This window comes from Lycorma delicatula, chromosome 1 (genome assembly GCF_047948215.1).
Source record: "Lycorma delicatula isolate Av1 chromosome 1, ASM4794821v1, whole genome shotgun sequence".
In the NCBI taxonomy this organism is placed as follows: Eukaryota; Metazoa; Arthropoda; class Insecta; order Hemiptera; family Fulgoridae; genus Lycorma; species Lycorma delicatula.
Window position 1 is genome coordinate 220,784,174 of NC_134455.1, and position 14,885 is coordinate 220,799,058.

Genomic DNA, 14,885 nt, shown 5'->3' on the forward strand with positions numbered 1-14,885 from the left:
GTGTATAACATTGGCTACCATAAAATTTGGAACTGAAAAGGGAGTAGGTGTTCTATATAGTATTTTATATGCTAAATCTGAATATATATTCCAAAACAATTCATCATGTAATGTTCTTAAGTTAAAACCCCTTAAATTTATTTGTTCCATCATTCGTGGAACAAACAATACAAATAAGTTGGTATATGTCTGTATGTTTGCTTATTTACACCAGATTTTCTTTGTGATTCATGATGTAGAGCTATATTTGATACATATCAGTCAAATTATGCCATTTCAAAAACATTACAGTCGAATGATGTCAAGCCTAACATGTATAGACATGTCAGTGAGTCAAATAATGAGTAATTCAATGTGATGAAATTTTCTTCAGTATGAGTTCAGCTCTTGGTATAACTTACTGTGTTCTCTAGTTGTGGTAGTGGTTTTATCATTCACATATTATAAAGATTGTTTCACAAGTGATGTCAGAAATTTAGTGAAAGATTTTTATGACAGCACAACTTTTGGCATTATTTTACATCAAGATTTGTTAAGTTATATGTGTGTGTGTGTTTTCTGTGCTGTGTTTTATTGCACTCCATGGTGAAACAATTTTATAAAGTTTTTAAGTAATTAAGAATTTATAAATTAAAACTTAATTATTTTTATAATTAAGTAAGTATTTCTGTAATATTTCAAATTTCTTTCATTCATTAAAAACATTTTGAATTTTACAATGAATAAAAATTAGGCTTTTAAAAATTCTCCAAATATTTTTTGTTACATTTGCAGAGATTTCACACCAAAAACCAGTATTGAGTCTGCTGAAAACTGCTTACAAACATTATTTTGATTGTCTCTTGGGAGACCAAGATAAGTCCTGGGCTCCACATGTAGTGCTACATTAAACTAACAGGTAGTTAAAAGGAAAAAAAGAGCATTTGCCTTTTAGCATACCTATGATTTAGCAAGAGCCTACTAACTGTTATGATGACTGCTATTTTTGCTTAACAAATGTTACTGGTTTCAATTCAAACAATAAAAACAGTATTGCATACCCAATTGTTTATTCAGCTATGAGACCTGTACTTCAAGGTGTTGATTTACAGATTCCGATTGCTCCAACTTCTTGGAAAGAATTTCTGATTCCCCAGTAGACTCAACCGATGAATCCTCAACTTCAATTGATATTAATTACGTTCCGATGAACCAAATACTGAACCTCACCTCATCACACAAGCAGAAATGAGTGACCTAATTCATGACTTAAAAAGGTTAAAAAGGAAAAAAAAGTATGATGAATATTCATGGCAAATCATTGCTGAAAGTGACAGGGCTTCTTCTCAATCTCTAGAATGGCTTTACAAAATATATGTGTTTCTTGTGTTTGTGGGATAATCGGGCTACAGATAAACACTATGCAGTTAAAGACTGGCCAAAAAGAAATCAGTTTACCTCAGGAAAGGCAAATTTTGTCAATATTCCCCTTGTTGAAGCAGATTGTATTTATTATTTTACTACCTGTACACATAAAACTAGACTTGATGCAGTATTTTGTAAAGGCATTAGATAAAGATGGAGATGGCTTTAAATACTTAGCTGAGGTTTTTTATAATAAATTGAACACAAATTGAGAGTGGGATTATTCATTGGGCCACAAATAAGAAAATAAATTTGTGAAAATATATTTGACAGCAATCTGAATCCTAAAGAACTAGCAACATGGAAGTCATTCAAAGATGTCGTTACTGGTTTTCTTGGAAACAAAAAAGATGAAAACCATGATCAGCTTATAAATGAACTCTTAGTGAACTATAAAAATTTAGACTGCAGAATGTCATTGAAAATTCATTCTTTACATTCTTATTTGGACTTTTTCTCTTTAAACTTGGGTGACATTAACGACGAACAAGGAGAGAAGTTTCACCAAAATATACTGCAACATTATCAAGGCAGATGGGATGAATCTACGATGAGTGACTACTGTTGGATGATAAAAACAGAAGACTTTTTTACTGAACACAAAAGGAAAATAAGAAAAAAGAAATTAAGATAAACATAAATATCTGCAAAATAAAGATAGGAATTTTAATTGTAATTATTATTATTTTTCTATTCTATTATTTAGGAAGTTTCTCAATATTTTAAAGAGTTATAACAAAAATCTGAGGGCGATGAAAGAAACTAATTTCATTTTAAGATTCAGCATAAAAAATACATTCTAATTCACCTAATTTTATCTCAGTTCCAAATTATTATTTTATTTTTATTGACCTGTGTAATTGTAAAATAAAACATAATTGTCTAATCAATACTAATTGAAATACAAATAATTCATAAAATAAATCTATTTATTATAAATCTTTCTGTTTTAAAAGTGATGAAAGTTTACACAGATTTAAAATTCAACCAAAAAAAATTGGTTCAATGTAACTTCGGACATACTACAAAATAACAAAATATAAACGTTTCTGATGTGCTAAAATACAATACCGAGTCAACAATTATATGCTGACCCCCACCAGTACAGATAGAAAAGCCGTTGTACACATATGTATGTGGTCAGCAGATTGCATGTATTCATAGACCATGCCCCTGCAAGGGCTCAGTACTGAATATGTTAAACTTAAACTAATCTGAAACAATTGCAAAGAAAATGAGTTTGCCTATTTTAAAGACCAAGCCAGTCACTACTTAGTAACTTACAAAGAGGAAGCTCTCACATAATTTTAAAAATCAATATTAGTAGAATTAATTGTCATAAAATTTAAATGAGTTTAAATTAAATTGTTGACTTGGTACTGAACATGATGTAGTACTGCTGTTAGACACCAGTCTACAATTTAGACTGGTGTTTATTATCTTTTTAGTATTTTTTCCTTTAGCAAATCTTGAAACAGTCTAGCTTTTCAACTAAAATTAACTTAAATTTGGAAATATGCCATGTAAAAGGAAATATATAATTTTAACAATGAATAAAAGAATAGAAGCTGTAAGAAGAGTTGAAAACTGTGAGATTTTGATACAGACTTTAGTAATAGGCTTTCAACAGTTCCATGGTGGGTTAAGTTTTTAAAAAAATATGAATTACATTACCCAATAGAAAATTCTCAGATATCACATGTTCTACTTTGAATAAAATAAATTTTTATATATTGTAATATTTTGAAAATAAAATATAATTGAACATTATCTTAAGATTTAAAAAAACGTCATATGCTCAGCTCTGGCAACAGGAAGATGGATTTGGTTTAGAAAATAAATAGTTTGAAGAATCAATTATTAACCATTTATAAGGAAGTCAAGGATAAGATACTGCAGATAGTCTACATCTACGTAGAGCTAATAGAAGTGAACTGTTATTAGAAAAAAGAAAAGAAATGTTAATGTTATCTAAAAGAAAAGAAATTAGAAAGAAATATTTTATTGAATTTCCTAGAAAAAAATCATCACTTAAATATGTGTTGATAACATTAGACTAAATGAAAATATACAAGTGATTTTGGATGGACATGTTTCAAGGAAAATTGTTATATTAAATGATCAATTAAATTTTATGTTTGTAGATCTTTGAAACTGTTTAAAATTGTACTTAAAAAAGAATAAAGAAATCTATAAATAAATATTTTATTAATAAAATTGATTCAAATGATCAGGTTAGCATAACTAATGCAAAGAAAAAGTTGATGTGTATATATATATATATATTTCATATAATATTAAATTTTATTAACACAGTGGTCAATATCTTAATGAAATATATATATTATTAATTTTATTTAGATTAAATTTTTTATATCCATTTTTATTTTTCCTCTGTACCTTAAATAACTATATATAAGATAATATTTTTTCAGCCTCTGCAAAGTACTGAGTTAGAAGACACTCTTACCTTTACTTTTTTATGTTCAAAACATTTTCAGGCCTAAGCCCACCCTCTTCAGTGATATTTTTTTAATAGTTCTTCATCTGTTTACATTTACACATTAAATTTTATCTTTTTACTTTTATTTCATAAAAATGATTTTTTTCATTCTCTTGAAAGTCTTGTTCAGTCAAGAGAATGAAAAAGTGACTTTTTCATTCTCTTGACTGAACAACTATTTGTTCTGAATTTTTAAAATGTTTAAAATTTTTTCTAATGATAATTTTTACAGTTCGATTTTAGGGGCCCAATTTTTAGGCCCAAAAACGTTTTGAACATAATAAAAAGTAAAGTTAAGAATGTTCTCTAATTCTGTACTTTGTGGAGGCTGAAAAAATATTATATTATATATTTAAATATGCTTCTTTTCTTGATTCTTCATCACACCTCTTTAAATACTGATGCAAAAATTTCACACTCATCATAATGTGTTACTTTTTCGAGAAGATATATTAAATTAAAATAAGAGTCAAAATTAGTTTAAGTTTAAAAAAATAATAAATAATGTCCTGAACAAAGCATATATTAACACACTAACTCAACCTTTGAAAACAATATTCATATAAAATTAATAATGTATGGACTATTAATGCACAAAATCAATATAAAAATTACATGGTAAAAAAATAAATAATTGTTCTGCTGATGACTAATGTTTTCAGGAAGTGAGATGTACCAAATCGTTATGAAAGTGTCAATATATTTTATTCCCTTCCTCACCTAAGTCAGGTGAAGGACTCAAGAATAGCAGGGAACAATATAAAGCAGTGTAAAGTAAGCAGTGATAAAAAGTGTATCAAAGTTTTGAATAAAATTTCAATTTGGTTTTCTTTTTGTATAACTTTTATTTTATATGATATATTTCAGGGACATCAAAGAATTATTTTCACCAAGATGTTTGGAAAACGATTAACAAACAAATATTTACAAGATAACTTTCTATCTAGAGGTCATCTTGCACCTGATGCAGATTTTTTATTTGGAACTTGGCAGTATATGACATATTACTATCCAAATTCAGCACCACAGTGGTTGTCTATTAACTCTGGCAACTGGCAACGTGTTGAAAGATGCATTCGACAATTTGCTATATCAGTGAGCTTTTAATGGTCTAATTATTTTTTGTTTATATTTATGACTAAATAGATATACTTTTAAAAAGTCTGATTAATCTTTGACAGACTGAACTCCATGAGAAAAAAGTTAGTAAATCTTTAGTTCATACTTTAATTATAAGAATTTAATTTTTCATTCTGCAGCATAAAGAGATGGGGTTTCAAAATTTTTATTAGTGATGCAAACATTTATAAAAAAATAGTTTGTAACAATTATAATCAATTAATAATAACTAGGATGAATCATAAATGAAAAATTAAACTTTAGTTAATTAAATGAACAGACTGTTTCAAACATTCATTTGTTGTAAATAACATAGCAATTCTTTCAAAAGCAGCAAGCGTTTCTGTGAACCCAGAAAGTGTGTGTACATTATATAAGTTTGCAATGATGAACTAATGCAATATACTCAGGTGACAATTAACAACTAAGGATGTTTGGTGTAACAACAAAACAACATATGTTGTAGTATCATGTGGGTACATGATCCTCCTAATAATGTTTTTAAACTTTCCAAGGTATTAGAAGGCCAGATTTTACCTACATGTAACAGCCTATTTTTGTTTAAGCAGTGAGCATAAGCAGATTGAAGATGTTAAGTGTAAATTCATGACCTCATACTTACACATAACATCAACTACAGTAGCGTGCAAATTAATCTGAACACAGGAAAGTTTTTATTCATTTCTATGTTACAGCTGCACTGCTTGACCATACTAACTCTGAGTTGTCTGAAAAATGTGAGGTTATTGTTTTTTGGTTATTTAGCATTTTCATGTTATAAACAATGTTTTGTGAAAGTTTATTTCATTTTTTATTACAAAATCATATTTTTGTATTTTTTGTTCTATGTGTCTTGCATATGTAATAACGAACATAACTCCAAGAAAGCACTCAAAAATTGTTTCTCTTTCTGAGCATACCAGTATGACACAACGACAAATAACTTGTGTGGTGTTGGACTAGAGGAAGTGAATGTTATTTTAAACAATTTAAAGGAACTGGTTTCTTTTTACCTCAAAGGAAAGACAAATTTGGTGGTAAAATAAAACTACTCCAACACAGGATTGGATGTTAATGAGAAAAAATATACTTGATCCAAAATTTTCTGTGGACTTAAATTGAGAATAACAGCCAGAGGAATAGATTGACATGTGACAACTGTTAGATGATGACTTCTTGCAGCTGGATGGACTCACAGACCAGGTAAAAGCAGCTTTAACACCAGAAATGTTCAAAAAAATGAAATGAGCAAAAAAGGCTCCTGAGGACAAAAGCACATGCTAACTGGATGAAAGAAGACTGGAAAAATGTTTTGTTTTCTGATGAGTCAAATTTTTATGTGCAGAGGAAAAGATTCCACACTTTAGAAAAGCATCAGATAAAATTACATCACTGGCTTGTATCCAAAAATCAGTTAAACATCCCCAGAAAAAAATGTTTTGGGGTTGTTTCACATTTGAAGGCTCTTGTTCATTACTTCCAGTAGATGATATATTGAAAAGTGATGGTTATATCAACATTCTGAAGGAAAGGATTGTAGCACAACTTCAACACAAATTCTTACAAGACAACAGAGTGTTCCAATGAGATTTACTGCCAAAAAATGAAAAATGTTTTCAAAGACTGAAAGATTAAAGTGCGACTGTGACAAGCAAATCCCCAGACTTAAACTCAATTTCAAATTTTTAGCCAATAATCAAAATAGACTCTCAAAATTGAATTGTACCACAAATACTGACCTCAATATAGCAGTAATATCAATTTGATTTCATGATGAAGAAATAAAAAAAAAAATGTAGTACATTTGTTGAATCGATGCCAAATCATGTACGTGAAGTGATTACGATTAAAGGAGGACATATTAATTACTAGATATTCATAAATTATACAGGTATGATTTTTTTTCTAAATAAAATTACTTTTTATTAAATAACACTTGTGTATGGATAAATTTGCATGCTACTGTACATGTCCTCTTAAAAATCAATTATGTACTTTATTAAAAATTATGAGTTCCTGTTAGTCTTTATTACCATTTCAAACGGGTGCTTATTTAAGGAAACATGATTAATTAAAACCAGATGAAAATTAATTATGTAAAACAAATGAAAAATATAAAACTAACTACATACTGCATCTAAAAAATCAATTATCATTATTAGAAGGCCTTAAATATTAATTTGATCTGAATGAAATAATACATAATCCAAAATTGTTACTTAATTACCTACATTAAAAGTGAAAAGAAGAACCAACAAATTTATTTTTTAATTCTTTAAAATGTATGTTATATTTGATTTATTCTCCAATTTAAAATTTTATTACTGTGTTGATAACTTAATATGTATGTATATATTTTTTTTAAAATAACAACATATTGCAAAAATTTACAAGAAATTAATACTTCGATGAAAAGGTAATATAGTTCATGAAAAATATTCAAATTTAGTAAATTGCATCTAGTAGCAGAACATATAATCTTAAGAACTGATTATTACTACTTACTCCTTTATTATTTTTATTTCTGCAATTATTTATTTATGATTTTTATTTTAAACCTGCTGGGTTGGTTTAATGGTAAAACTTGTCATCGTAAATCAGATGATTTTGAAGTTCAGATTTTCAATCCTAATAAAGGCAGTTACTTTTATTGGAATTTAAATACTAGGTCGTGGATATTGGTGTTCTTTGGTGGTTCAGTTTCAATTAACCACATGACTCAGGTACGGTCGGCCTGAGTGTGAACAAAACTACACCTCACTCATATGGCACAAGCAAGGGACATCGCTGCCTACAGGCCCCGAATCCAGAAAGCTGGTTGGGATAACTGGAGACTTCCAGAATATTTATAAGATAACTTTTCTGTTGGGCACTTTCATAGAGATCAATGCTTCTTCAAAATGCACGTTCAGAAGTTGTTTTAAGAGAAACACAGTAAGTAATTATAATTAATTAATTTTGGTAAAATATGTTACTTATATTCAACCAATGGGATGCAATTTTCTATGGTGTTTATTAATATTGAATTGAAAAATCTAACATCTAAATATCAAACTGACTAAAGGATTACATTATTAATAATATCTTCAGTAAAAGGTACACCAAAAATTCATGAAAACAACTTTCAACTCATCCCTTACATTGGCATAAATATTTGACTATTTATTATTCAAATAATAAAAATCATGCGGTTTTCAGTATATCTAATTGTACAGGTAGTAAGGATAATTACAGTTATTATCTACTAAATAATTAGATTAAGTAAATAGTAAATTTGTTAAATAATATTATTATGACTAATTATATTTAGACTAATTCAAAATAACACAATACTTCAGAGCTGATTTAAAGCAATAGTATAAGGAAAATGTTTCTATAAACATTTCTAAAAAAACCCTTTATTGTTTGTGGCTTGTGAAGCATTTCGTCCTGATTTCTGCTGTAAGGATAAAATAAAAATGTTCTGAGACCCAGATTTGGAGATTTTATGTTCTTTAACCTGAAAAATTGAATAACTAGTTCCTAGAAATGTAGTTCTTGTAGTTTCTGAAAAAAATTTACAAAGCCCAAAAAAACTGGAATCGAAAAACTAAATCTGTTTTAGGTTTAATTTAGAGATACGTTTCTAAGAGTTAAGATGTAACTTGAAAATTGTTTTGAGACATATTTAAAAAGGCAACAGTTTGGAAGATTTTGCATGATATTCTCTTTACTGATGAGAAGTTTACTTGTGTAAAAATAATGAATCTGATCTCTCAAACCATTTCAAAATGGTGACAATGTAAACTTTTTAATTGTTAATATCTTTGTAACCGCAGGTTTATTTAAATGTTTTACAAAAAAATGTTAAGTGTTTTATGACAAAGAAAATAACATCTATTTATTCAAATCCGTTCATAAATAATAATTTTTAAATGGCAAAATTTTTTAAATGAGTCACCCTACATTAAAAAACAGTTTTCATTTCCTCCTGAATAAAATTTAATTACTCGACACAATCTCAACCCGAATAATTCTGTTTAACATTAATTATTATCATCTAATAAATTATAAAAATTTAATAATATTGAAAATATTGCAATAAAATAAAATATAATAATAATAATATTCAAAAATAATCTGCATTACACATTTTTCATAAAATGAAGACACTGGTTACTAAACAAACTGCAATTCAAATTTATTTAACAACAATAGATTATCATAGAAGATCTAGAATGACACTTCAAAAACTTTTGTCATAAAAAAACTATTTTTTATTAACGGATTTGGATAAATAAGATATTACTTTCTTTGTCATAAAATGCTTAACTTTTTTTATTGTAAAACATAACATTTAAATAAACTTGCAGTTGCAAAGAGATTAAGTATTAAAAAGTTTATACAGCCACCATTTTGAAATGGTTTAAGAGATCAGATTCATTATTTTTACACAATTAAACTTCTAGGTAGCTAGCAGTATATGAAATTTCAGCTTGATACTATTTTTATTTGTGAGAAATACATATTTATGTTAAAAATACAAAATGGCGAATAGCCGGTAAACTAAATGTTTCTGTACATATGTTTTTATAAAGTTTTTTCTTTATCTTGATGTGGGGGTCACCCCCTGAATTATTGATTCTGGTTATTGTAAACACTTTGTATAATCTAAACCAGCATTTCTCAATCTATGGGTCATTGTGATATGAAAGGGTAGGTCGCGAATTTAGTCTACAACTTTACATGTAAACAATAATGAAATCATTTTATGAAAAAAAATCATTTATTTATAAAAATTTTACTTAGATTATTTATAAGTACACATCACATGTATAGAAAATAAATTAATGAGATGCATTTGTTTTTCATTAAAAAGTTTCTCCATATGTGGATCTATGTTAGAAACACAAAAAAAAAATCGTTTCAAGTAATAAAAGACGATTCCTGCATTTAGTTTTTAGTGCAACCAAAGGTGAAAAACCCTTTTCACAGAGGTAAGACATGGGGAAAGGGATTAATATTTTCAGTGCTTCTGTGACACAGAAGCTTGTTTTGATTTGGCTTGTTCACTTTGATGAACAGGCCAAAACATACTTAAATCTTCAGATGTGAATTGTATTTGTAATGTTTTATTGGAAAACATTTTGATGAGCTGGTTGTGAATCTCAACTGGTTTCTTAGCAGCTGCAACTTTCCCTCTAAATGGATTCAATACCCATCTCCTTGAGAAATCATTTTTATTTTCTGGCTAATATTCCACCAACTTAATTATTTGCTCATGCAAATGAATCTTTATGCTACCCAAGCTGGGATGAATAGCTGGTCTTCTTCATCTAAATTTTTTTCAATATAATCGGAAGTGAGTGGAAATATATCAAAATTTTTCTTTGGAAGTGAATAATCCGATATCTAGCTTTTTAATGAAAGTATGAACTTTGTCATTAAAATGTTTTTATCATGTCCTTGTAAATTAACATTCAAGTCATTTAATGTGAAAATACATCAGCTAAGTAAGCCAACAGCAACATATACTCATTATTTTGTAAAACCTTTAGAATAACTTTGTTTATCCTGGAAAAATATTATTAATTCATCAGATTATTAATTCAGATTTTCCGGCATATTTTTTGTGGTAAAATCACATCGGTGAATGAAGCAGTGTGTCCATTCCACCCTTGGTATCAGACAATCTTTTTATTTTTTCAGAAATCACTGTTCTTTCCTGTTATCGCTTTGCACAATCACTACATACTGCAATACATTTTGTCCAATCTATGTTACAGCTCTTAGTAGCCTTATAAAAAACATCAAAGACATTGCTCTGTTGCATCACCAGGTTTGCAAAACAACAGATATTTTTATTGATCTATTGCTGTTGCTTTCAACTGAGAAGTGTTTATCACATCTGTTGATTCAACAAACTGAATAATAACAAATTCATTTTTACTCGCTGAATTATCTGATCACAAATATTGGGCGGCATGTCATCAATTTGCCATGATACTATGTCATTAGAAAGCAGAATATTTTTCAGTCTTTTTACTTCTTCCATACCTATTAAAACATTGACCATATCAATTGTAGCAGGCAATATGAGATTTTCTGTATGAAGTTTGAACACCTAAGCTACTCTTAATGCTATGAGATAAGATGCTTCAAGTGTACTTTTATCAGTATGACTTTATTTGCAAATAGAAGCTTGTTGATTTCTCAAAGTATGTAATTCTCTCTTCAAAAATTCCAAGAGTTTGCTTTTATGATTTAGTTTAGTTTTGAAGTGTCAAATTAATTTTGATCAGAGAGGACTTGTAAGCAAACGCATTGTGGCTTTCCATTCATTGAGGTAAAACCATAATTTAAACAACTGTCATTGTACAAGTTTGTCTTTTTACCAATCCATTCACTAGATCTAGATGGTTCACTTCATTTTTACACAAATATACCCATTTTGCATAAGAACCTAATTGAAAAAAAAAAAGTTACACTGCTTGACTGACACTAAAAAATCAAAACCTCAATTATTATTTTCAGTGAAACTACACTTTTACTTCACATTTGAAACTAAACTGGCATTCTGTAATCCCTTACATCTCTTTTAAACTTTTATACAACTCTTTTATACTTATCTCTTTTATCCATATGCATGTTTGAATATGATGCTTTCATGGCATCATTATGCAAGCAGACCAAATTACAAGGAGCATGTATACATCAAGTTGGAACATGTAAATTGCTCATGTTTGTACATTTATACATGCATGTTCATACCAGTCGTTATCAATGCAGCAAAATGGTTTTAATTAGATTTCATTGGATTGGGGTTGGTGGGATCGCGAAATATTCATTATATATTTTTTTTACTTCTTTGGCGGTGTCATGGAGCTAAAAAGGTTGAGAATCAATGATCTAAACAATATATTACACTAACATATAATAATGTACTATATTACTTGTTTAAGTTTAGAAAGCTCTTCCAATGTGCCGAGTGGAGATCAATTGCTAAGCTAGTGACTGACTGTCCTATTTACAATATTCTGTCGCAGTGCGTTATCCTGTCCACAGATTGTTAGCAGTGCCAACACTACTTCAGACACTTGAAGCATAACAAATGAAAATTTTTTTCAGATTAAGAACATGAAAAATTTATGAAATGTGACTACCTCTTTCAATTTTGTGTCATGTAAAACAAAATAAAGAATGGAAAAATTGAAAATGAGCAAATATAATACAAAACTGCAATAATAAAAATAAGTTTTCATTTGGAAATAATGAAGGTATATGCTTATTTAAATTTGAAAAAGGATGATATTACTGATCAAGACATTCAATTCTAAAATGACACTTTACCAATCCATTCACTAGATCTAGATGGCTCACTTCGTTTTTACACAAATTTACCCATTTTGCATAAGAATCTAATTGAAAAGAAAATGCTGTAAATTATGGTGATAGAAAATCATTTCAACTGAACAATAATATTCAGTTTTACTTTCTTTTTTCTTTTAACCTCTGGAACCACCGTTAGGTGTTGCTTCAGAGGATGAGATGAATGACAAGCAGCGTGTGAAAATGCCATGCCTGACCGGGATTCAAACCTCCAGATGAAAGGCCTAGACACTGCCATGGAGGCTGGCAATCAGTTTTACTTTACCTGGTTAAAAAGAAATTCTGTTCTATTTTTTACTTTTAATACTTCTTTTGAAATTATGACTGATGATTGTGGATTCTCCAGAAAGTGTTAAGATAACAAACAGTTGATTTCTAAATTTACCAATTTTATAAGGGTATGTTTGCTTTTCATTTCATTTCAGTTGTAGTAAAAATGAACTGTAGGATGTACTATGTACTACTAAATCGGTGATTTAAGAACTACAGTAAAATATATTCAAGAAATTCTCCTTTACAAAGGTTCTCTGTATTAAGATATAAAATATTTTTTAGTCTATAAACTCCTCAGTTATTTTTTAATTCTATATAGAACAAAAACTAACTTCTTAAATAAATGTTTAATTTACTAAGTACTTCTGACTAAGGTTGAAAACAATAAGCAAACACCATCCTGTTTTAAAAAATCAATCAAAAAGTTTTCAACAAAACACCATCATTTTATTTTTAATGTAATTAAAAAAAAAGATTCTTTCATTAAATTAGTTTTTTCAATACTTTACAGAAAAGGTAATTTGTAACAACCTATCACCACAGTCTACACCACCCCCCATCCATATCCCACAATACATAATCAACATTCTACCTATATCAGAATAAAATAGAATAATCTCAACTGCCAAAAACTGTTTGGATTTATTCTTTTGTCGCATTCTTTGGTGTTTGAAGCTAAAATATTAAATGATGAAACATTTTATAGAACTCCTATTTACAGATTGTATTTATTTCCCACTTTCCCCTTAGTCATTTCATTCATAATATTTCAAATTGTTTCTAGACAGTGCCTCTTTTTGGTAGTAAAAATAATTAGAAAATTTAAGTCAGTCAGGTTGAAGCAGTCAGAAGTTGGTAAAATTGATGGTGGATTTTTTGTTTCTAAAAATTACATGGAGATGTACTTTCAAAAGTTTTTTTTGTAATTATTTAATGTTATAGTGGCCAATAAACCATATTTTCAGTTACCATTGGCATTGTTATCTATCTTTTAATTATTATTATGTTTTGATATTCCAATAATGATAGTATCCTGCTAATTTCAATCCTTCAGCATTGAAATTACCCTCATGTTCCAACACTAGAATGTTCCTCATGCTAAACCACCCCTTATAATTGCCCCATCCCCTTGCCAAATAATTACAAGTGTTTAACAGGATCAAATATTAATGATTCAATTACAAATGTTGAACAGAAGTAAAAGCTTAATAGAGGCAAACATTATTAATACACATACACACACGCGCGCGCGTGCGCACACACACACACACACACACAACACACACACATGCACACACACAATAAATAAATAAAATATCTAGGGGAGGAAGACTTTTTAATCAATAGTAATACTCTTCTACTGCATACACAGCTTGGAAAGTAAAATTTTTTAAAAGAAATTAAGTATTTCTTAGATGCTACATAATTAAAAATAAAAGAAAGAGAATCTCCACTTCCATTGATGAACAAAAAAACTATTTTTCTTTTTTTTCAGAAAAGATCAAATTTACTGGTAACAACAGGAACACATGGTATTCTTACTTTGGCTGACAGAAAAAAAAAGCAAGTAAAAGTATACTTGCATCCTGAAGAGAAACAACTTCCAGTACCAAAATATTTCTGGAAAATTGTTTTAGACCCAGATGAAAAAAAGTGTATTGGTTTTATATGTTCGAACAATCCATTTTTAACTCGAGCACCTTCAAAATTGTGCAAAGATATTTGTTCAAATTTTGGATGGCCTAAATTTGAAGAGTTTACCAATGGTTATACATATTGTTGCGAACTGTCAGATCTTCGGAAGGCAATTCCCACTATACCACCAATAGATTGTACATCTATATTAAGTGGACAAAAGGTATTTCATGATTTCTACATATCAAATGTTACGTAAAACTTATTAAGTTGCTTTTTATTTTCCGTATTCAAATAAAAATTGTACTGCAAACATTTTTAACTATTCTTTATATTGTTGCAGAATTAAAAATAAAGATGAGTTATACAAAATAACACCGATTGTTGATGAGATGAACAGTGAAGACGGATGCGACAATGAAGATGCAGTACTAATATTTAATGATTTATTATTAGTATAAGATGATATATTATTCATAAATGTAACAACAAATACAGTATGAGATGTTCTAAGCTAATTTCTATATATCCATATAATTAAGAAAAACAAATTTGTTTTTATGAACAAATTACATGTTTTGCC

At 28.5% G+C, this 14,885-nt stretch overlaps 1 protein-coding gene across 2 annotated transcripts in view; it reads left to right on the forward strand.

Annotated features, from left to right (window-relative positions):
* The window catches only part of LOC142318252 (salivary endonuclease-like), a 77,406-nt gene extending 62,521 nt beyond the window's left edge, over positions 1-14,885 (forward strand). For both annotated transcript variants that reach the window (XM_075354817.1, XM_075354818.1), the window contains 3 exons: positions 4,775-5,002; positions 14,163-14,525; positions 14,646-14,885. In XM_075354817.1, the coding sequence (XP_075210932.1) occupies positions 4,775-5,002; positions 14,163-14,525; positions 14,646-14,651 (597 nt within the window). In that variant the 3' untranslated portion in view covers positions 14,652-14,885. The remainder of the gene's footprint in view (positions 1-4,774; positions 5,003-14,162; positions 14,526-14,645) is intronic.